Source organism: Vigna unguiculata, chromosome 10 (genome assembly GCF_037176805.1).
Source record: "Vigna unguiculata cultivar grain cowpea cultivar isolate G323 ecotype 2 chromosome 10, ASM3717680v1, whole genome shotgun sequence".
Classification (NCBI taxonomy): domain Eukaryota; kingdom Viridiplantae; phylum Streptophyta; class Magnoliopsida; order Fabales; family Fabaceae; genus Vigna; species Vigna unguiculata.
Window position 1 is genome coordinate 6,727,919 of NC_140801.1, and position 23,625 is coordinate 6,751,543.

At 30.6% G+C, this 23,625-nt stretch overlaps 4 protein-coding genes and 1 pseudogene across 5 annotated transcripts; 3 read left to right on the forward strand and 2 right to left on the reverse strand.

The window, feature by feature from the left end:
• The first annotated feature begins 336 nt into the window (after positions 1 to 336).
• Positions 337 to 2,610, forward strand: LOC114166033 (GDSL esterase/lipase 1-like). Its single transcript, XM_028050687.2, has 5 exons — positions 337 to 615; positions 731 to 852; positions 1,094 to 1,327; positions 1,910 to 2,162; positions 2,249 to 2,610. Exons 1-5 carry the CDS (start codon positions 354 to 356, stop codon positions 2,482 to 2,484), a joined length of 1,107 nt encoding a protein of 368 aa, XP_027906488.2. The 5' UTR covers positions 337 to 353; the 3' UTR covers positions 2,485 to 2,610.
• Positions 2,611 to 2,790: 180 nt separating this feature from the next.
• LOC146882064 (GDSL esterase/lipase 5-like) lies at positions 2,791 to 5,196 on the forward strand. The gene is made up of 5 exons (XM_085667258.1): positions 2,791 to 2,840; positions 3,434 to 3,494; positions 4,127 to 4,360; positions 4,685 to 4,937; positions 4,970 to 5,196. The coding sequence occupies exons 1-5, from the start codon at positions 2,791 to 2,793 to the stop codon at positions 5,194 to 5,196; spliced, it is 825 nt and encodes a 274-aa protein (XP_085523384.1).
• A 510-nt stretch (positions 5,197 to 5,706) lies between these two features.
• On the reverse strand, positions 5,707 to 8,000 carry LOC146882065 (GDSL esterase/lipase 1-like). Its single transcript, XM_085668002.1, has 5 exons — positions 7,691 to 8,000; positions 7,454 to 7,575; positions 6,979 to 7,212; positions 6,144 to 6,396; positions 5,707 to 6,057 (listed from the first exon to the last, which is right to left on the reverse strand). Exons 1-5 carry the CDS (start codon positions 7,950 to 7,952, stop codon positions 5,822 to 5,824), a joined length of 1,107 nt encoding a protein of 368 aa, XP_085524128.1. The 5' UTR covers positions 7,953 to 8,000; the 3' UTR covers positions 5,707 to 5,821.
• A 5,976-nt stretch (positions 8,001 to 13,976) lies between these two features.
• LOC114165155 (GDSL esterase/lipase 2-like) lies at positions 13,977 to 15,669 on the reverse strand (annotated as a pseudogene). Its single transcript, XR_014984945.1, has 4 exons — positions 15,380 to 15,669; positions 14,946 to 15,239; positions 14,447 to 14,699; positions 13,977 to 14,364 (listed from the first exon to the last, which is right to left on the reverse strand). The product of XR_014984945.1 is annotated as a GDSL esterase/lipase 2-like (transcript).
• Positions 15,670 to 19,251: 3,582 nt separating this feature from the next.
• On the forward strand, positions 19,252 to 22,776 carry LOC146882066 (uncharacterized). Its single transcript, XM_085667999.1, has 5 exons — positions 19,252 to 19,266; positions 19,980 to 20,072; positions 20,437 to 21,672; positions 21,995 to 22,096; positions 22,171 to 22,776. The coding sequence occupies exons 3-5, from the start codon at positions 20,467 to 20,469 to the stop codon at positions 22,585 to 22,587; spliced, it is 1,725 nt and encodes a 574-aa protein (XP_085524125.1). The 5' UTR covers positions 19,252 to 19,266; positions 19,980 to 20,072; positions 20,437 to 20,466; the 3' UTR covers positions 22,588 to 22,776.
• Positions 22,777 to 23,625: the final 849 nt, after the last annotated feature.

The following is a 23,625-nucleotide window of genomic DNA, read 5'->3' on the forward strand; positions in this document are numbered from 1 at the left end:
AATTCATATGCAATGGAAAATCTATATTATCAGAGGGGAAATTAGTTGGGTTAATCATAACGTGAATAACTTAATTCAAGTCTAACAATGAGACAAAACCATTATTTATGATCAGATTGTGAAAGTCTATCCTTACTTGGGACAAGTTAGAAAAGTCTTTTGATCCAGAGCCGAGAAATAAGACCATTATTTTCTCTTGTCTATTTCACCGAACCACGATACTGCTATATGATGCTGATATATATATATATATATATATATATATATATATATATATATATATATATATATATATATATATATATATATATCAGAAGCAAAGCATAAGAGTGTAGGACTAAATAGCAACAAGCATGAGATGTTTAAGTTGTTTGTTGGTGTTTTCTTTGGGAATTTTCATCCAAGTCAGTTACTGTCATAGCAGCATCACAACATGCTTGCCTCAGAAAAATGTTGCACTATTCATACTTGGAGATTCATTATTTGATAATGGAAACAACAACTACATCAACACCACCATCTCTTACCAAGCAAATTATTATCCCTATGGTCAAACTTTCTTCAAATACCCCTCTGGCAGATTTTCTGATGGACGCATGATACCAGATGTCGTTGGTATGCACATTTTATTTCATCTGCTGCTTTAACTTTCAGTTGAGTTTTTCTTGTGTTCTTCATGTTGTTGCAGAAAATTGCTTCAAACTTATATTAACTATTTTATGTTGTTTAGCTGAACTTGCTAAGTTGCCAATACTTCCACCATACTTGCATCCGGGTCGTGTTGAACACGTCTATGGTGTCAATTTTGCTTCAGGAGGTGCTGGTGCTCTGCGTGAAACCTCTCAAGGATTTGTAAGATTAATATCACCATAACATTATTGTAGGACCATATATAATTTGAAGGAACCTCTGTAAGTTAAAAAATAAATTTTAAGTTTAATTCAATCCTATAAAATTGGCTTGTAAGATGAGATTTGTATTTACTTATTGCATCTAAATTAACCTTGAAACGTAATTCATCGTACTTTTAGTTAGATAGTTAATAAATAGTGTTATACTGATATAACCTGTCTGATTTTTAATCCCTGTGTAGGTGATAGATCTCAAAACTCAGGTAAGTTATTTAAAAGATTTAAAGAATGTGTTCAGTGAGAGACTGGGAAACGCAGTAGCAGAGGAAATTGTGTCAAAATCAGTGTACTTGATTAGCATTGGATCCAATGACTATGGCACTCTTCTCAACCCAGACTCAGATCCTGTGTTTCCTCCTGGTGATCATCAAGGGTTTGTTGATTCTGTCATTGGAAACCTCACAGATGCCATCAAAGTAAGAACAAACTTTAACTTGAATTAATTCTTGAGAAATCACCTTTTTTATATTCTATTTAGTCTCTTCTCCATGTATGCTATATATTTTTTGGTATAATAGTAAAATTTTGATTTCTATATTTAATAAAATTTCCAATTTTGATATCTATTATTTTTTCTGCAATTGTAGTACCTTCATTTTTAATTATATGTATTATTTTATTTAATTTATATCTTTAGCTTTATTCAACTTTTAATTTTAAAAATACATTGGATCACCATGAAATGAGATTTCTCTTCAAGTTCCAACAACTACTAGTCTTTTCAATTGTGCAAAACGCCATAAGTAGCATGCATTTTTCTCTGATGCATATATACAGTAACACAATTTTGCTGAGCAAAATTGAATAAATCTACTCAAATTGAAACGTAAAGGATTAAAACTTGCATTCAGGATCTATAGTTACACATAATTGGAAATTAAGGGATCAAAATCGAGGAACAAAAAGTTTGATTATCTTGTAAATTATTGGAAGAAAAATCAAATTAGACCCATCTTTTTCATAATCCTAACCCTAATATTTATATGATGTAATTTTAGGAAATTTATAATGTTGGTGGAAGGAAATTTGGATTTGTTAATGTGGGTCCAATAGGTTGTATACCTGCCATAAGAGTTTTGGTGAATAATGGAAGCACATGCCTTGAAGAATTTTCAGCCATCGGAAGACAACACAACACTGCACTTTCAGAGAAGCTTCTTGAGCTAGAGAAACAGCTCAAGGGATTCAAATATTCAGTCAATGATTTCTATGGGGCACTTTCTGAAGTGCTGAACAATCCAACAAAATATGGTATTTCCAAAACCCATGTTTCGTTAATTTTTATTTCCGAGGATGTCGTAATCATTGTTTTGGCTTTGTCTTGATGGGAATTGAAGGTTTCAAAGATCCTAGTGTGGGATGTTGTGGAGGTGGAGCATACAGAGGAGACCAAAGCTGTGGAGGGAACAAAGGGACCAAAGAATACGAGTTATGTGACAACGTCAATGAACATCTGTTCTTCGATTCTAATCATGTTACTGATAGAGCTAGCCAGCATTTCGCAGAGTTGATATGGAATGGAAATCACTCTGTCACAACTCCTTACAATTTGAAACAACTATTTGAATTTTGAACTTTGAAGACATAACACCATCATGTATTTGTTTTCACATTATGTTTTTAGTTAACTCTTTCTGCATTCTATCATGTAATAATAATAATAATAATAATAAGGTGTTTGAGGTTGCTAAATATAAAACATCGTTTCATTACGATTTCAATTCATATATATCTCTTTGAATGTTATCTGTTAAGAGTTTTCGATTACAGAGTATATATTGTTTTAGTCACGTTTACCTCCATAATTGTTTCATGTTTGTAAGATTAGTCTTCTTCGTTACTGAAAATTGAATGTTTTTAGACCAAATTCTTTAATGAGATGGAATATGATCTCTTTGAAATGTTCAAAGGTTTAGATGATAATGAGATGTTTTTAGACCAAATTAAAATATAATTTATCATAATTTAATAAAAAATAAAAAATTAAGAGTTACTAAAAGAAAAATATATGATAATCAAGTCTAAATTAAAGGTGGTTATGAAAGAATATATAGTTCAATATTTTTTCTCTCATATTTATAAAACATGAATATAAGACTCATGAGATAAAAAAAATAATGTTAATTATTAAACAAAAGAGATATTTTTTCTTCACCGGTTTGGCCCAAGCAGGACGGGCGAGCCCGACCCACACGGGTTTGGCGGCTAGACGACCTAGAGGTGTCGGGCGGGCCTGACGACCCAGACGTGTCATGCAGGCCCAACGACCCTACCGACCTGTTTCCAAATTTACTATGAACTCAAAACATAATAAAGCCTAAAATAAATATTGATAAAATGAAATTTTATCTCACAAGAAATTCAATTATTTTATCCAAACAAGAAATTGAAATGTAAGGTATTTTTATTTTTTTATCCAAACAAGTTATGTAGAAAATGAAGGGAATTTAATTGCAAACAATTTAAATACAACGTATTTTAATTTCTCAGCATTGTTGAATAATACTTCATCCAAACACAAGGTATGGTGTCAATTTTGCTTCAGGAGGTGCTGGTGCTTTGCGTGAAACCTCTCAAGGATTTGTAATTAATATCGTTATTACATTATTAGGAAGAAAACGTTATTATATATGTTTGTGAACTGATGAAAACTAACATATAATAAAGATATTGTTTTGTTAGCAAATAGGTATAAAAATTTGGGTTAAATACGTTGATAATCCTTAAATTTGAACAGAAAATTAGAATTCGTTATTTTTTAAAACTTTGATATATTTTGGTTTTCAAACTTTAAAAATTAATGAATATAGTCCGTTAATCCAAAAATTTTGATCTATTTTATATGTTTAACAACGTTTCAGATAGGATGTGTCAAATGGTGTAAACAACTCAAATATCACTCCAAAACGTCGACACATCAAAAAAATTTAATTCAATTTGGTGATAAGAACTATATTCATTCATTCATTTCTAAAGTTTAATAACAAAATTGTATTACAGTACAAGAACGAAATTCAATTTCGCAGTAAAATTTAGGAACTAAAAATGTATTTCATTCTAATAATCCTTAAAATTTGAGTAAACTTATGTATGTCATACAAAAGAGTGTCTGACTTCATTTTACACATTCATCACACTCCATTGTTTTAGTGAGGTAGTCAACAAACAATGTTATACTGATCTAACCTTGTCTGATTCTTAATCCCTGTACGTAGGTGATAGACCTGAAAACTCAGGCAAGCTATTTAAAAGATTTAAAGAATGTGTTTAGTAAGAGACTGGGAAAAGCAATAGCAGAGGATATTGTGTCCAAATCTGTGTACTTGTTTAGCATTGGAGGCAATGACTATGGTTCTCTTTTGGACCCAAACTCAAGTCCTGTGCTTCCTCCTGCTCATCATCAAGGCTTTGTAGATACTGTCATTGGAAACCTCACAGATGTCATAAGAGTAAGAACAAACTTTAATTTTAATTAATTGTTCACAAGTTAATGATCATTATAAGAATTTGATAAGGCAATTTTATGAAGTATATTTGGATGCACTACAACTGACCTATTGGATCAAAGGTGAATTTAACCAATACTTATACTAATTTAACCAGTATATTGTGGTCCAAAAAATAAACAAATGTCATGTAGAGATATAAAATGAGTGTGCATTACATAGAAATGTTCCTTTATCATTTTTCTTTTTTAAAATATTGCAAAAACATAAACTTAAACCTATATTTTCCATAACCCTAACCCTAATGTTGGTATGACATAATTTCAGGAAATCTATAATCTTGGCGGAAGGAAATTTGGATTTGCTAATGTGGGTCCAATAGGTTGTTTACCTGCTGTAAGGGCTTTGTTGAAAAATGAAAGCACATGCTTAGAAGAGTTTTCAGCCATAGCAAGACTACATAACACTGCACTCTCAAAAAAGCTTTCTGAGCTAGAGAAACAACTCAAGGGATTCAAATATTCAGTCACTGATTTCTATGCTATATTTTCTGATATGCTCAACAATCCTACAAAATATGGTATTTTCTGATATGAATTGAAGGTTTCATAGATCCTAATGTGGCATGTTGTGGAGGTGGAGCATATAGAGGAGACCAAAGTTGTGGTGGAAACAAAGAGACCAAAGAATACGAGTTATGTGACAATGTCAATCAACACCTGTTCTTCGATTCTAATCATGTTACTGATAGAGCAAGCCAGTATTTCGCTGACTTCATATGGAATGGAAATCACACTGTCACAACTCCCTACAATCTAAAACAACTATTTGGATTTTGAACTTTGAAGACATAACACCATCATGTATTTGTTTTCACATTATGTTTTTAGTTAACTCTTTCTGCATTCTATCATGTAATAATAATAATAATAATAATAAGGTGTTTGAGGTTGCTAAATATAAAACATCATTTCATTACGATTTCAATTCATATATAATGTTATCTGTTAAGAGTTTTCGATTATAGAGTATATATTGTTTTAGTCACGTTTACCTCCGTAACAGTTTCATGTTTTGTTACTGAAAATTGTATGTTTCTAGACCAAATTCTTTAATGAGATGGAATATGATCTCTTTGAAATGTTCAAAGGTTTAGATGATAATGAAAAAGTAATCCAATAACCAATGGAAGTTTATCTTTCAATATTAAATAAGGTAACAATGAGCACATTGAAAAGTTATTACTGATCTGCAGTTTGAAGTGCCCAAACAGATAAAGAATAGTATCAATTCCTCGTTAGTGTTGTATATCTCCATTGGTGATCCTCTTTCAAAAGAACCAGCAGTAGTATCAAAACCATTCATGAAACCATGTTTTATTTATCAAGCTCAAACCCCTTAATGCAAAATACAAAGAATACATCATGGTGTTATGGCTATATATAGATATTCAAGATTCAAAATTCAAAATTCAAATAGTTGTTTCAAATTGTAAGGAGTTGTGACAGAGTGATTTCCATTCCATATCAACTCTGCGAAATGCTGGCTAGCTCTATCAGTAACATGATTAGAATCGAAGAACAGATGTTCATTGACGTTGTCACATAACTCGTATTCTTTGGTCCCTTTGTTCCCTCCACAGCTTTGGTCTCCTCTGTATGCTCCACCTCCACAACATCCCACACTAGGATCTTTAAAACCTTCAATTCCCATCAAGACAAAGCCAAAACAATGATTACGACATCCTCGGAAATAAAAATTAACGAAACATGGGTTTTGGAAATACCATATTTTGTTGGATTGTTCAGCACTTCAGAAAGTGCCCCATAGAAATCATTGACTGAATATTTGAATCCCTTGAGCTGTTTCTCTAGCTCAAGAAGCTTCTCTGAAAGTGCAGTGTTGTGTTGTCTTGCGATGGCTGAAAATTCTTCAAGGCATGTGCTTCCATTATTCACCAAAACTCTTATGGCAGGTATACAACCTATTGGACCCACATTAACAAATCCAAATTTCCTTCCACCAACATTATAAATTTCCTAAAATTACATCATATAAATATTAGGGTTAGGATTATGAAAAAGATGGGTCTAATTTGATTTTTCTTCCAATAATTTACAAGATAATCAAACTTTTTGTTCCTCGATTTTGATCCCTTAATTTCCAATTATGTGTAACTATAGATCCTGAATGCAAGTTTTAATCCTTTACGTTTCAATTTGAGTAGATTTATTCAATTTTGCTCAGCAAAATTGTGTTACTGTATATATGCATCAGAGAAAAATGCATGCTACTTATGGCGTTTTGCACAATTGAAAAGACTAGTAGTTGTTGGAACTTGAAGAGAAATCTCATTTCACGGTGATCCAATGTATTTTTAAAATTAAAAGTTGAATAAAGCTAAAGATATAAATTAAATAAAATAATACATATAATTAAAAATGAAGGTACTACAATTGCAGAAAAAATAATAGATATCAAAATTGGAAATTTTATTAAATATAGAAATCAAAATTTTACTATTATACCAAAAAATATATAGCATACATGGAGAAGAGACTAAATAGAATATAAAAAAGGTGATTTCTCAAGAATTAATTCAAGTTAAAGTTTGTTCTTACTTTGATGGCATCTGTGAGGTTTCCAATGACAGAATCAACAAACCCTTGATGATCACCAGGAGGAAACACAGGATCTGAGTCTGGGTTGAGAAGAGTGCCATAGTCATTGGATCCAATGCTAATCAAGTACACTGATTTTGACACAATTTCCTCTGCTACTGCGTTTCCCAGTCTCTCACTGAACACATTCTTTAAATCTTTTAAATAACTTACCTGAGTTTTGAGATCTATCACCTACACAGGGATTAAAAATCAGACAGGTTATATCAGTATAACACTATTTATTAACTATCTAACTAAAAGTACGATGAATTACGTTTCAAGGTTAATTTAGATGCAATAAGTAAATACAAATCTCATCTTACAAGCCAATTTTATAGGATTGAATTAGACTTAAAATTTATTTTTTAACTTACAGAGGTTCCTTCAAATTATATATGGTCCTACAATAATGTTATGGTGATATTAATCTTACAAATCCTTGAGAGGTTTCACGCAGAGCACCAGCACCTCCTGAAGCAAAATTGACACCATAGACGTGTTCAACACGACCCGGATGCAAGTATGGTGGAAGTATTGGCAACTTAGCAAGTTCAGCTAAACAACATAAAATAGTTAATATAAGTTTGAAGCAATTTTCTGCAACAACATGAAGAACACAAGAAAAACTCAACTGAAAGTTAAAGCAGCAGATGAAATAAAATGTGCATACCAACGACATCTGGTATCATGCGTCCATCAGAAAATCTGCCAGAGGGGTATTTGAAGAAAGTTTGACCATAGGGATAATAATTTGCTTGGTAAGAGATGGTGGTGTTGATGTAGTTGTTGTTTCCATTATCAAATAATGAATCTCCGAGTATGAATAGTGCAGCATTTTTCTGAGGCAAGCATGTTGTGATGCTGCTATGACAGTAACTCATTTGGATGAAAATTCCCAAAGAAAACACCAACAAACAACTTAAACTTTTCATTGCTGTTGCTATTTAGTCCTACACTCTTATGCTTTGCTTCTGGTGCATATTACCATGTGCAAGGTATTATATATATATATATATATATATATATATATATATACATATATATATATATATATAATAGTATCAAGTGCCAAGTAAAAAGACTTTGTCAATCAACACCTGATCATGGTTTGGTGAAAGACAACAACAGAATAATAGTCTTATTTCTCGGCTAAGGATTAAAAGACTTTTTCTAACTTATATGCCAAGTAAAAAATGGCTTCAACAACTGATCATAAATAATGGTGAAACATTTTTGTCTTTTTTGTGACATTTATTAGACTTGAGATTAAGGCTTTTTTACCAAAAGAGTAGTGAATTTGATTAACCCAACTAATTTGAACTTATTGTGGAGATAGAACATAGTTTTTTCCTTGCATGATAGTCTCCATGAATTAAAATTACACCAAAAATTTGTGATGAAGTATTGTTTAATCCATTTATAGTTTAAGGTGAGTTACACTATTCAAGTTTTACGAGAGTGGTTGATTTTTAAGAAAGAATTGGCTTAAAGAATGTGGTGTCTTTATTGCTTAATAGTACGGGTTTGAAAAGTTCATTGGTATATGTTTTGTAACGATGTACTGTGAATTTTATAATGTCTATAAGGGTAGACTAGTTGATGTTTGTGTAATAGTTGGAGTATCTCTGTATTCCATACTTTGTTTCACAAAGAAAAAAGAGTTTAATTGCTAAAATATGTCCGTGTAAAACGTGTTTGATCATTCAAAAATAACTTTTTATTTTTAGAATAGTAAAAATCAAATTTAAGACTTCACGTATACTTTTCAATTCTCCAATCCTACTACATAAACCATAATACTAGGGTGAAAAAAAAATCATTAATGACTCAGACTAACAACGAGTCACAAGTCACTATTTTTAAAAAGATGCGACAACAAATTTGTAAATAAAACAAAATTATTGTAATGGTTCTTGGAGAATCATTGTTAAAAGTAAAAATTCAGAAAAACAACGACAGTTAAATGAAAATCGTTGTTAAAAGTTAAAAATTTAAATAACATCAATTAAGTGTGAATCGTCGTTAAAAGTAGAAAATCAACAATTGTTACACTTAAAACTATTGTAAAATACTTGTTAAAAAAGTAAAAAAATGATAAATCACGGTTATTTTCTTCTTTCCTTCATTAGGATTTTCCTCTTCTTTCTTTTTCTGCATGCACTTTCGAAGTTATCAAAAAACAAACATGGCATATTAACTTTTAATACAAGAGATGCAAGTCTATCACTACTAAAAATTCTCATATTACATCAGATTTTTTTTTTACAAATTTGTTAAAAATATTTGTAAGAAAATATTTTTTTCTGCTATTTTTTCTATGAATCTTAATTGATAGGTAATTTTTTTGTGAGTAATTATTTTCTACAAAATTATAAAATTTGTAAGTATTACTTACAAAATTTGTTGTAAAAAGTGTTTTATATAAAATATTTTGTAAAAACGTTTGCAACAATTTTCTATAATTTTTTTTTTCATAACAAAATTTATAGGTATTTCTTAAAAAGTAATTTAAAATAAAATTGACAAAAGAAAATAAGAGTTTTGTTAGTAGTATATATATTATAAACCATTTGCACAGAAAACAAATAAATGAGAAATAATCAAATGGATCTTATCTAGAGATAAAAACCATCTTTAGAAACAACCTGTAACGTATAAAACCTGTCCACTTATACACTCTATTCCCTGTCTGCGGTACCATAATATATATTACTTTATGATATAGAAAAAGTTGGTATGACTTCATGGAACTTCACAAAAATAATAAACAAAATATAAAAACGTTTCCTGATTTCATCCTCTGTTTCCTTGCTAAGAGAACTTTTCTTTCAATGACTAATTCTTTTGACTTCCTATAATTTCAATGTAAAACCCTTTCAAGAAAGAGTCAATATTAGTACGAAACACTTCTTGAAGAGAGAGAAAAGATAAATAACTATGACATATAAAAAAAAAAATAATCAAATGGAACGATTTATCCGCATAAATTATTCACAACATATTAGTAATTAACTCAATTAAACAGCTACAAAATAAACTAATGGCATACAATATTTATAGTACGTAACTAATGTATACAAACATTAAGCTCGCAATCCATAAAACTTAAACTCATATCTGTGTTTTGCTTATTTTGTTAGGTTCATGAGTTATTTGGCAAACTTTTACTACCTAAAATATATTTATTTTCAACTATGTGATTGGTCGTTAAACTTTTATTTTGTTCTAAATTGATATTCTTTTAACTGCCTCATGAAATATTAACGAAAAAAAAACTTAATAAGTCCTCAAATCCAATATTTTGTTAGGAGTTGATAAACTTGTAAGGTCCACTTATATTCTGACCCTTTATTTTAAGGGCTGCCCCAATCTAATGGGCCTGAAGGCTCAATCCAGGTAAGGGAAGCTAGAACCTCCTTGTTTGGTGTGATTGTGGCTTGTGCCATTTTTGGTTTCATGATTCTTGAGTTTGTGTGCTGTTGTGGATGCCTGGACTGTCTAGATATTCTGTTTGGTATATGTGTATGTGTGATGTAGGCGCGAATAGTGGCGAGTACTGATAATCTCGCCCAAGCGAGCTTGCCTCGCCTAGGCGAGATGAGCAGAGGCTCGCCCAAGACTTTCCACGCGAGTTGTCGCTTAGGCGATCAAACCCTTATTTTGAGCGAGAAGATATCTCGCTCAAGCGAAGGGGGTCTCGCCTAAGAGAGATTGCGCAGAAGGTCACTGTTCTCATTGTCGAGCTCTCGCCTAGGCGAAGGGAGCCCGCCTGAGCGAGAGTCCCTCTCGCTTGAGCGAGACCCTCCAGCCTGAGCGAAGAGCTGGGCAAGGATGCGTTCTGATTTGGTATTTTCTCTGTTCTTGGGTGTTTGGCATGTGTTTGGTTGGATTATTATATAATGGCATGAGGTGAATGAATGTGCATGAGTGGGAGGGTGTATGAGTTGTAATTGAGGAACTTGGATAATTCTTGGCATGTAATGAACATGAAATGGTTGGTTATGAAAGTGGCATGGTTTTGATATGAGATAAAATTCCATATTCATGAATGGAGGATGATGTGTTGGTATGGGTTTGACCTGGAATATAAAAGGGGTTGATTATGAAAGTTGACATGAAATGTATATGCATGATAAATATTACTTGGCTGTTTTGAGTATGATTGGTATAGGGTCAGTACGTAATTTTCTTGAAATCTCTAGGTGAGATCTTAAGGTCGTGCTTCAGTGGTCGGGACATAATTCTATGACCCCTGTTAGTGAGGATTCATGGTGGTGCCCCATCTGTATAATTAATGTTGATGTTTGGGAAATGAACGTTATTCACAACGATGACATTCTGTTTATTGTTCCTATTAATCCGAAGAAGATGATTGTTATACAAGTCAAAGTTGAACAACATGTTTTGGACACATTCTTTGTATGCATCAAAGCTTCAATTCTTTCTTAGGCTTAATCGCCACCACAACTCTGCATGCTTTCTTAGAGGTCTTGTGGTCATGCTCTATTGTTTTTTTCTTATGCTAACTATAACCGACAGAAGTATAAAGTGATATTTTTTAGGTATAATTACTGATTTGGTACCCCAACTTTTTGGATTTGTTCAATTTGGTATCTGAACTTTAGAATGTTCAATTTGGTACCCAAATTTTTAAACGGGTTCATTTTAATACCTTCCGTTAAATACTACTTAACTTTATTTGCCTTCTGTTGAGGTGGCACTGTGCAACAGAAACATGGCAGAAATGTGGTTCAGTTAAAATGACTTGGAATTTTTTTTTTTTTTGTGATTAAAAATAAAGTGCCTTATTTTGTGGAGAGTGCCCTAATTTGTGGAGGAGCTTGTGCTTTTCTCTTCTTCAGTTGAATTGGTTTTTGTAGACGGTGAATAAATGTCAAGGGGTCATTCATCTTCTTACTCTCGTAATTCATGGGTGATGTGAAATCAGACCTTGTCCTCTAATAGTGGTGGTTGTAGAGGCTTGGGTGAAGCACCCACATGCAATTGTGGAGTGGCAATTGTGCTGAGAACGGCTAGAACCATTAAGAATGGTGGGAGACAGTTTTGGGAATGCCCTAATTTCAAGGTGAGGCATGTGGTGTTTTGTTTAGATAAGTTTATGTTTGTGTTTGCATCTAGGTAACTACAAAGTAATTTTTGTTGTGTTATTTTGTGAATAACGGGGTGGAAGTGAAGCTTCTTATGGGTGTAATTTCTTTAAATGATGCATTGAAGATGGTGATGACGAAAATGATGCAACTATTTTGAGGTAAAGGCGGCAGATTTATATTCTAGAAAAAGAAGTTAAGGGATGGAGAAAGTGGGTCAACTTGTTAATTTAGTGTGTCTATTGGTTGTAGTTAATCTGATTTTAGTGTCTTTGTTGATGTAGATTGATATTGTAGAGAAATATTAGTTGTTTAAAGTTGTTGGATTTCACTTTAGGTGTTTAGAAGGTTATTTTGTAATATGAAATTTATTGAAAACAGTGAAAGTTTGGAGTTATGGAAAATCTGAATCATCTGTCAAAGTTCTGTATTTCTTTTTCTGGTATTTGAAATGTTAAATGTTATGTAATTATAATAAATGACTATAAATTTGAACAACAGTCGAATAAGTTGGCACAAATTCATTAAACATCAAATATGATATAAAGAGGACATTGTTCATAGCTTTGGATAACAGACTTTGGATATCAAACAAAAGAAATCAGTTGTTTTGGATAACTAAACAGACATACAAATCCAAAACAAACAACACAGTAACACAATACATATCAAAGACTTAAAGTAAAGTTCCAACCTTAAAATATTGGTAAAGTCATTACAAAAGGTTCGAGTTTTTTTACCATAAATCCACGTGCGCAACCCTGATTTTTGCCACATTTCTGTTGCATTGTGCCACCTCAATAGAAGCCAAACGACATTAAGTAGTATTTAACAGAAGGTACTAAAATGAACCCGTTTAAAAAATTTGGGTACCAAATTGAACATTTCTAGAGTTCGGGTACCAAATTTAACAAACCCAAAAAGTTGGAGTACCAAATCAGTAATTATACATATTTTTTATTAAAATATTATGTTTCAATTATTTGTTTTTGTACAAAACTTACATACTTTTTTTATATACTATAAACTATGAAGTATCGATACTTCAATTTGGATCATGTATCTGTGTCTGACACGCATTTGCATATGATAATTTAGGATACTTTGTCGATATTTATTAATGAAATATCTAATAAATAAAACAACAATACTACTACAAGAAAACTTTTAAATAGTGACCAATAATTATTAGTAACTATAGTGACCAATATAAATACCAATTTACAAAACTAAAAGTTATTAGTTATTAAAATAGTCACTATTATGAATAAAAAAACATAATTGGTCACTAAATTAGCCTTTAAAATTACATCCATGGTTTTAGCTACCGAAGGAAATTGGTCACTCAAAATTAACTTTCTAAGTTTTGGCTACCAAAATGAATTAGTTTCTAAATTAGTCTCTAATTAATTAGTGACCAATTATAATTTTTTATTTATCATAGTGACTATTTTAATAACCAATAATTTTTAATTTTGTAATTGGTATTTAAATTGGTCACTACAATGACTAAACTATTTTGGGTTTCTAAAATTAGTTTCTAATTAAAGATTTACTTGTAGTGTACTTTTAAGATGACAATAATTTATAATTTTTATGTTGACAACTTTAGTATTTGTGATTTTAATTTGGATGCAAACAATAACATTAATATATTTGTCATATTTTTAAAATATATTATACATTTTTCAATATACATATATAACGTATCGTATCCTACTATTATTAAAATAAACATATTTTTGTGTCAGATACGTGTCGTATCCGATACACGTATCATATCATGCATCATGGACTATACTTAAATATAAAAATATAAAATGTTCATAATAAAAAAATTACTCAAAATATCAAATTAAATTAAATTTATTTAAATAATAATACATATTGAAGTTTTCATGAATGGTGTTTTATTTAGCCAGCTCAAACATCTTATTATTACATGTGGAAACAAATACATCGTGATGTTATGTCTTGCTTTATGTCTATATATTGAAAGTTTAAAATTCAAATAGCTGTTTGAGATTGTAAGGGCTTGTGACAGTGTGATTTCCATTCCATATAAGCTCTCCAAAATGCTGGCTAGCTCTGTCAGTAAGATGAATAGAATCGAAGTACACATGTTCATCGACATTGTTACATAACTCGTATTCTTTGATTCCTTTCCTCCCTCCACAGCTACCATCTCCTCTGTAAGGTCCACCCCCACAACATGCCACAATAGTTTCTTTGAAACCTTCATAAAGACAGAGGAAAAACAGTGATCACAGTATGTCACAAGAAAAAAATTAAATGGAACATATAGGTTTTTGGAATACCATATTTTGTAGGATTGTTCAGCACTTCAAGAGATGCAGAATAGAAATCAGTGATTGAATATTTGAATCCCTTGAGTTGTTTCTCTAGCTCAGGAATCCTTTTTGAGAGTGCAGTGTTGTGTAGTCTTGCGATGGCTAATACTTCTTCAAAGCATGTGCTTCCATTATTCACCAAAACCCTTATGCCAGGTGAACAACCTATTGCACCCACATTAACAAATCCAAATTTTCTTCCTCCAAGACTATAAATTTCCTAAAATTATATCATACCAACATTAGGGTTAGGAAAATATAGGTTTAATTTTATTTATTTTTTCCAATATCTTTCAAAAATTATCAAACTTTTGGTTCCTATACTTTAATCCCTTAATTTCATTCCATGGTGATTCAATGTATTTCTAAAATTAAAAGTTGAATAAAGCTAAAGATTTATATCAAAAAATCATTTTCGAATTATAAATTGAAGAAAATATAAAGTTAAAGTAAAGTTTGTTCTTACTGTTATGGCATCTGTGAGGTTTCCAATGACAGAATCTACAAACCCTTGATGATTACCAGGAGGAAACACAGGATTTGAGTCTGGGTTGAGAAGGGAGCCATAGTCATTGGATCCAATGCTAATCAAGTACACTGATTTTGACACAATTTCCTCTGCTATTGCTTTGTCTTACGAATCCTTGAGCGGTTTCACGCAGAGCACCTGCACCTCCTGAAGCAAAATTGACACCATAGACGTGTTCAACCCGACCCGGATGCAGATATGGTGGTAGTATTGGCAACTTAGCAAGTTCAGCTAAGAAACATAAACTAGTTAACTCAAGTTTGCACCAAATGAATACATGAACTAATCATAATGAAGCAATTTTCTGCAACATCAAGAGCACAAACAAAACTCAAGTGAAACCTAAAGCAGAAGAAATAAAATGTGCATACCAACGATATCTGGTATCATGCGTCCATCAGAAAATTTGCCAGAGGGGTATTTGAAGAAAGTTTGACCATAGGGATAATAATTTGCTTGGTAAGAGGTGGTGGTGTTGATGTAGTTGTTGTTTCCATTATCAAATAATGAATCTCCGAGTATGAATAGTGCAGTATGGTTCTTAGGCAAGCATGTTGTAATGCTGCTATGGCAGTAGCTCACTTGGATGAAAATTCCTAAAGAAAACAGCAACAAACAACGTAAACTTCTCATGGTTGTTGCTACTTAGTCCTACACTCTTATGCTCTGCTTCTGGTGTATATCACCTTGTGCTAGGTTTTATATATATACATGCAGCAATATCATGGTTTGGTGAAAGACAACAAGATAATAGTCTTATTTTTCGGCTCAGGAATGAAAGACTTTTTCTAACTTAATTATCCCAAGAAAAAATAGACTTCGACAGTCTGAACATTAATGATGATTGAAATTCTATCGTCTTTGTCACATTTATTAGACTTCAGTGTTAGGAATTCAAGTGTAAATCTAAGTCCTATATTGATTAAATATAAAAAAGTAGAACACTATATAAAGATAAAGACCGATAAACCAATTGCCGTAAGGTTTTGGGTTGAGAGTTATGTCAATTCTTTATGTAGTTGGACTCAGATATTATTAGTGCTGTAGATGCAAATCTGACATTATAAATTAATTTTGTGACATTGAGTTAATTTTAAAATCTATTTCTTAATCATGAAAATATAATATGATTTTTTTTCTTTACATGGATATATTCTCCATGAATTAAAATTATACCAATAATTTGTGATGAAATTGTATAACTCCATTTATACTTAAGCTAAGTTACACAACTAATTTCAATTTTACGAGAGTTGTTGGTTCTTAAGGAAGAATTGATTTAAAGAATGTGGTCTTAAAAATGTATAATAGTATGGGTTTGAAAAGTTCAGTTGTGTGAGGATGTACTATGAATTTTATAATGTCTACAAAGGTAGACTAGTTGTTGATGTTCGTGTCATTGTTGGAGAGTATCATTGTATTCCATACTTTGTTTGACAAAGAAAAAAAGATAGTTTATTTGTTTAAATTTGTAAGTGTGAAAGTGTTTTACCCTAAAATTAATCCTTATTCAAAAATCACTTTTTTTTTTCAATGAGAAAAAGAAAATCAAAGTTAGGAATTCAGTCATTATTTTCAATTCTCCAATCCCTCTAAATAAATCATAAGATATTATAAAAGTTAACTAATGTTTTATGTGTAAATATAAATACATTTTTTTTATCAAAAACAAACATATATATTAACTTTAATACGAGAAAACCGGTCTATATATTATAAACCATTTACATACAAAACAAATAAATAACAAATAATCAAATGGTTCTTGTTCTAGACAGAAAAAAAAAAAAAACATCTTTAGAAGCAGCCTGTAACATGTAAAACCTGTCCACTTATGTATTCTATCATATGATTCACTACAAGAAAATTTCTATTTTGCTAGGAAAATTAGCGAGAAATTTTTTTTGTAGCTAATCCCTCACAAATTTGCGAGGAAATAACGAAAGAATAAATTTGTAGCGTGTCTGTAGCAAAATAGCTACAGATTTATTAGAACATATATTTGTAACTAATCTCTAACTAATTTGTGAGAGAGTAATGAATGAAACAATTTATAACTTCTTCGTAACAAAATAACTACAAATTTACTAGAATATATATATATATATATATATATATATATATATATATATATATATATGTAGCTAATCCCTCTCTAATTTGCAATGAAATAGCGAAGCAATAAAAATGTAGCTAGTTTGTAACAAAATAGCTACAAATTTACTAGAAAATATATTTGTAGCTAATCCTTCTCAATTAAATTCATACTAAAATTATTTTTAATTTTAGTATAAATATATAATGTTTTAATTTAGATATTCTATTTTTTTTTATAATTTAAATATTTTAAAATTATATATAATTTAAATATTTTAAAAATATTTATAATATAAATATTTTAAATTTATTTTGAATTTAAATATTTTAAAATTATCTTAAATTTAAATATTTTAAATTTATTTTTAACATTAATATTTTAAAATTACTTTTAATTTAAATATTTTAAAATTACTTTTAATTTAAATATTTTAAAATTACTTTTAATTTAAATATTTTAAAATTAATTTTAATTTAAATATTTGAAAATTACTTTTAATTTAAATATTTTTAATTTGAAATATTTTAAATTTAAAAATTTAAAAAATATTTTTAAATATAATTGTATATATTAAAATATAAATATAGATATTAATAAATTAATTAAAATATATAATAAAATAAAAGAGGAAATTAGATATATAAATTTTAATTTTAGTAAAAAAATTATAAGTTTAATAAAAATATAAATCAAAGAAGGAGATAGCTTATGTATACTTTAACAGTGATATTTTTTATTTACTAAGATAGTTTAAAATAAAAATTAGTAAAGCGGTTTTCCTTTTATTTTGTTTAGATTTTTTCTATTTAGAAACTATCTTTTTTAATTTTTTGAAAGAGACCAACGTGCTACTTTTTCACATCTTCAAACACTTTTGTCTCGTTTCTATGCTTCTCGTTCACATTTTCAAACACTCAAATGTTCACTTTCCTCTTCACTCACACTTAGGTCATTCTTCTCCTCACTCATACTCTGAATCCTTCGTCTTCGTGCTCTTAGTTCAGTTGTGCTCATAGGTACGTGGTTTCCTCCATTTTTTTTCAATTTTCGATTTTCCTGTTTCATATACTCTCTTTCATTGTCTCAATCTTCCAAGGATAACACTCTTCTCAGTAAATGGTCTAGGTTTTTAGAGATTGAAGGTGAAAAAAGCTGACATAAGGTATTTTAAGTTTTAGGATTTTGATTGATTAAACTATTTTAGGGTTTTAGGGTTTGAATAGCAAATTCCATTCAAGAACAAATTGGATGTTTCCATCAAATATATTTCAATGCAGTGCTTTCGATGTTACAAGTTTATTAAGAAGATATGCAATGCTTAATTTGGTTGGTATAAAGAAAACCAATGCTTAGAATGTTGTCAACAGTGTACATGCTATAGCTAGGCATATGAGCTTCTGGAATCCATTTCATGTTCATTTGAGTATATGTTATATGGCTGTCGAAGAATTTTCAACAATACCTCTATGTTTTGAATGAAACTATTTTTAAAATTTGACATTAGAATTACAGATTTATTATTTAATTTCACTCTATTATTTATTTCATGTTAAAATATAAACCACATTTCATCCTTTAAAGATGTGGCCATGCTCACAATGAAGAAGGTAGCACATATATGTTCGTCAAAATCTCTTACACTTGGTATAGGTTTCTTTTCTATAGTTTTAATCAAATGTTATTATCTTATATTTTATTTTTAAAAGTGTATTTTATACATTAAAGGAGAGGAGCAATGAGAAAACTAGGTTCACATTCTAATTTCCATTTATATACAACAAATCATTTGACACATTAAAGGAATCATTGGATAGGAATGGTACACTTTCAATTCAGATTAAGTATGATTTACATTATTGAATATATTGATAATTGTTTGTCATTTCCATAATTAGTTCTTAGTTTTCTTTCATGATGTAAAAAGTTTTTGTATTTGTCTTTTCCTTACTTTCTGGTGGAAGTCCCTCCTTGCCGGTGCTATCAAATAAGCAATCAATACATTAAGGATAATGTTAATGCATTTGTTTTGGACCTAAGAGATAATAGGTGATTCAGCAATGAACATTTCCCATTATGTACTTTCAATCACTAGCTTTCTGAAGTCTTTTATTTGTTGCAGTGGTGGTTTTTTCACATAAAGAATTGAGATTGCCAAACTTGGTAAGATAGGATTATTAACTATTGGCAAATTTACACCTATTATGTATCATTTTTCTTTGGTGGCACTTGAAAATATGCTTGATGGTACAAGTTATCGACATTCCATGTCTGCATAGGTCACTCCATCATTCTTATCTTTTATACATCAGAAATGTTAAAATACATACTATTAGAAACAACTCCCAATATTTCAATAAATATAAAAAACACCTATTCAAGCTTTCCATGATAGGTTTTGATTTTTCAATAAATATATTGGAAAGGTTTAGTTTCATTGTAATGCAAATTTGCATTTTTTTAAAACAATAAAAATGTAGTTACATGAATTATTTTGTTTCTTTTTCCTGTTACTTTGTCCCATTCCCGTTTTATTTTAGTTTGTTTTGAGACCCCATTCTCATTGCTATGTTATCAAATATTATTTATTCTTTTACAGGTAGATTAAATAAAATGCATAAGTATACATTTTGGGATTTTGAACTTGTAGGAAACTTCCGTTTTGTTTTGAACTTGAGTGGTACTTCTACGTCAATTCTATGATATTTATTCTTTCTCTTATGGCTACTAAATAATAGCATGTAAAAAATGTTGGTTTTAGTTTTTATAGTCATCATGATTCTTATTGTTGGAGTGTTTTAGCTTTGAAGAGAGTTTTCCATACAACTTATTTGACATACAAAGTCTGTTCTAATGCTCGAATTTTGTGAGTGTAGGAGTTTTTAGCTTTGCCTAGGGGTGATGCCATACATTTGCTTGCACAATACAACAGAAATGTCGTGACAGTCATTCAATTGATATTTTCCTAGGTAAAGTTATTTTTTAAATATTATTTTATTCAAATTTGTGATTTTTTTATACCCTTGTACATATAGTTGCAAAAGAGAAGTCAATGTAATGTTTGAAATCTTAATTGATGGAAGCTATTCTCATCTACAGAATATCTTGATTATTACCTCTTAGTTTTAATATGTGAAATTTGTAATTAATAAAAAAATCATTTGTGTGATAAGAGTCATATACTTTCATTTTACCCTTTATCATTTTAACATGTTACATTGATTAACTCTGATTGTATTTATCTTCTATTATCTAAATTTTATGACGTGTGACATCAATTTGGAGTAACTTGTATCTCTCTACTGAATTTTTTGATACAATTCTTTTGAGTAGATTTTTATTTTGAGACCAACTACAAGGACAATGAGACCTGATAGAGGATGGATGTTGCGAAGAAAAGATCAATTTGGTAGTGTTACTGAGGAGTTCAGAAATGGCATTGATGGCTTTATTCAAGTAGCTAAAAGAGATCCAAAATATGCTGATGTAACAGTACGCATTCCTTGTCCATGTGGAAAATGTAGGAATCGTTATTGGGATATATCATTTAATGTTGAAAAACATTTGTATCACCATGGATTTATGGATGGTTACACAAATTGGACCCTTCATGGTGAAGAAAGATGGGAAAATGTTGTGTCTTCTGGCCAAGACCGTGTTGAAGAGAATACAAATCCATATCATGATATGGTTATGAATGCCTTTTCTGTTAGATCAAATCCAGAAGTACAAGAAGTGGAAGAGGATCCAAATCCATCAGCTAAGAAGTTTTTTAACTTATTAAAGAATGCTGATGAACCTTTATGGGATGGTTGTAAGAATCATACAAGATTATCTGCAGTAACACAACTCCTAAACTTGAAGTCAGAGTTTAACATGAGTGTTAGTTGTTATGATCGAATGATTGCTATAATCAAAAGCATGCTTCCAGAGTCAGAAAGGTTGCCTGAAAATTTGTACAGATCAAAGAGAATGGTGAGTGAATTGGGATTAGGATATGAGAAGATAAATGCATGTCCTAATCATTGTTTGCTATATTACAAAGAAAACAGTGACAAGAATGTTTGTTTGGTGTGTAAAGAACCACGATTTAAACCCAAGACAACAACAAAAAACAAGGATGTGCCTTACTCAGTGTTAAGATATTTCCCCATTATTCCAAGACTTCAACGCCTCTTTATGTCTGTTAATACTTCAAAATATATGCGATGGCATGTAGATGGAGTACGCCAACATGAATTAATGATGACACATCCAGCTGATGCAGAGGCCTGGAAAAAATTTAATGCAACTCATCCTAAGTTTGCTTTGGATCCACGAAATGTCAGGCTTGGACTTTGCACGGATGGTTTTAATCCATTTAGTAATTCAAGTAGCCCATACTCATGTTGGCCGGTTTTTGGACCAAGAGGTATTAGGACTGAGATGTGGGATGGATTAGTAGACATATGGGCAACAGAAGAATGGAAAAAAAAGTCTACTGCAGGTAAGAGCAATAGGGCTGCCAAGCCTGATGCCATGATTCACACAGCAGGATCACGAAGCTTTGGACAACACTTGAAAAAAATGGTACTCTTACTTTTCACATTTGAATTTATAAGTCAAATATAATGCATTGTAATTTGTCACATTCAAAATGCAATATCAGATAGCAATTGTCTGTCAGATAGAAATGAGTTGGTCACTTGATAGAAAGAAACAAATATTTTGGAATTGGTTAGCTGATAACTTACTAAAAGGAGATATGATACAGAGAGATGGATTTATATTGTACATGTTTGATATAAACCAACTTCCACACTAATATGGCAGAAAGTAAGATGAATATGTCATTTTACTGTCATTAAGGAAAGTAATAAGTTTTTATACATAAATTGCATTTTTTTTACAGGAAGAAGAATACAAACGCCCAATTTCTTATGGTGAATTATACAATAAAGTTCACAAACGAAAAGATGGTCAATATGTGTCCAACAAAGCAAAAAGCTTCATTGTAAGAATATGTTTATTTTATAAATGTTAAACTACTTATTTATATAATATTGCTAACATATTGATTTGATGTAGGAATCATATGAAAATGCTATGACTGAAAAATATGGGGAAGACACGTCAAAGCATCCTATAGTTGACTCTGGTGTTTGGATAAAAACAGGTGGTGAAAATAGGAAAGGTAGAATTTATGGAATTGGTCACAGTTTGGATCTTGGCATTGGCCCACATGTTTCATCCTCAACAGTTGAAGGTCCCTCTTCCCAAAATCTAAATCCAACAACTGAAGAAATCACTACACTGACTACACAAATATCTAATTTGCAAGAGCAGGTGAGAACACAGTTGCAAGCACAGACTGATATGCAAGCATTAATGCAAGCACAAATGAAGGCACAAGCAGAAATACAAGCAACTATGCAACAACAGATGCAAGAGCAAATGCAATCTTTTAAGAGAGAATTATTGTCTGCTTTGAAGAAACAAGAATGAAGACATGTCTTAAAGAATCCAAAACTTTGTTTGTGTTTTAATTGTGTTGATGCATTACTTTTTGTTGATACCCTCCAATGCTTTTGTGTCCTAAAACTATTATACATTGGTGGAAACTTTTATGTTGTTTTGTATTGTTGGATGGATATACTTTGATCATTGTAGGATTGATTATCTATCTTTTTTAAATAGGTATTGCAAATATTGGAGGTATTTAGACACTTTTTTTGAATAATTTATTTTCTTTGTGTTCTTTTTTTATTATGGACATATGTTTATGGACATGACTCATAATAGAGAGTGAATAACAATTAAGTAATTGCAATTAACAAAATAATATTTATAGGAGATTAATAGAATTGCAATAAATTAACTAATCAATTGTGATACAAATTAGTGATAAAAGAATTGCGACAAATTAGCTACAGATTAGTGAGAAACAAATTGCAACAAATTAGTTACAGATTAGCTACGGATTAACGGGGAAAAAATCGCGATAGATTAGCTACCGATTAGCGAGAACAAAATTGCGACAGATTAGCTACAGATTAGCGACAACAAAATTGCGACAGATTAGCTACGGATTAGCGAGAACAAAATTGTGACAGATTAGCTACAGATTAGTGACAACAGAATTGCGACAAATTAGCTACGGATTAGTGACAACAAAATTGCGACAGATTAGCTACGTATTAGCGACAATAGAATTGCGACATATTAGCTACGGATTAGCGACAATAAAATTGTGACAGATTTGCTACGAATTAGCTGGAAATTTTAAAACTTTTTCACTTCAATTAAAGATGGAATAGAAAGGGATTAACTATGAATTAGCTACGAATTAGCTAAAAATTTTAAAACTTTTTCACTTCAATTAAAGATGGAATTGAGAGGGATTAGCTATGAATTAGCTACAAATTAGCTAGAAATTGTAAAATTTTTTTACTTCAATTAGAGAGGGAATAGAGAGGGATTAGCTATGAATTAGCTACAAATTAGCTACGAATTTTATCCTCTCTAATTAGCTACCTGTATTTA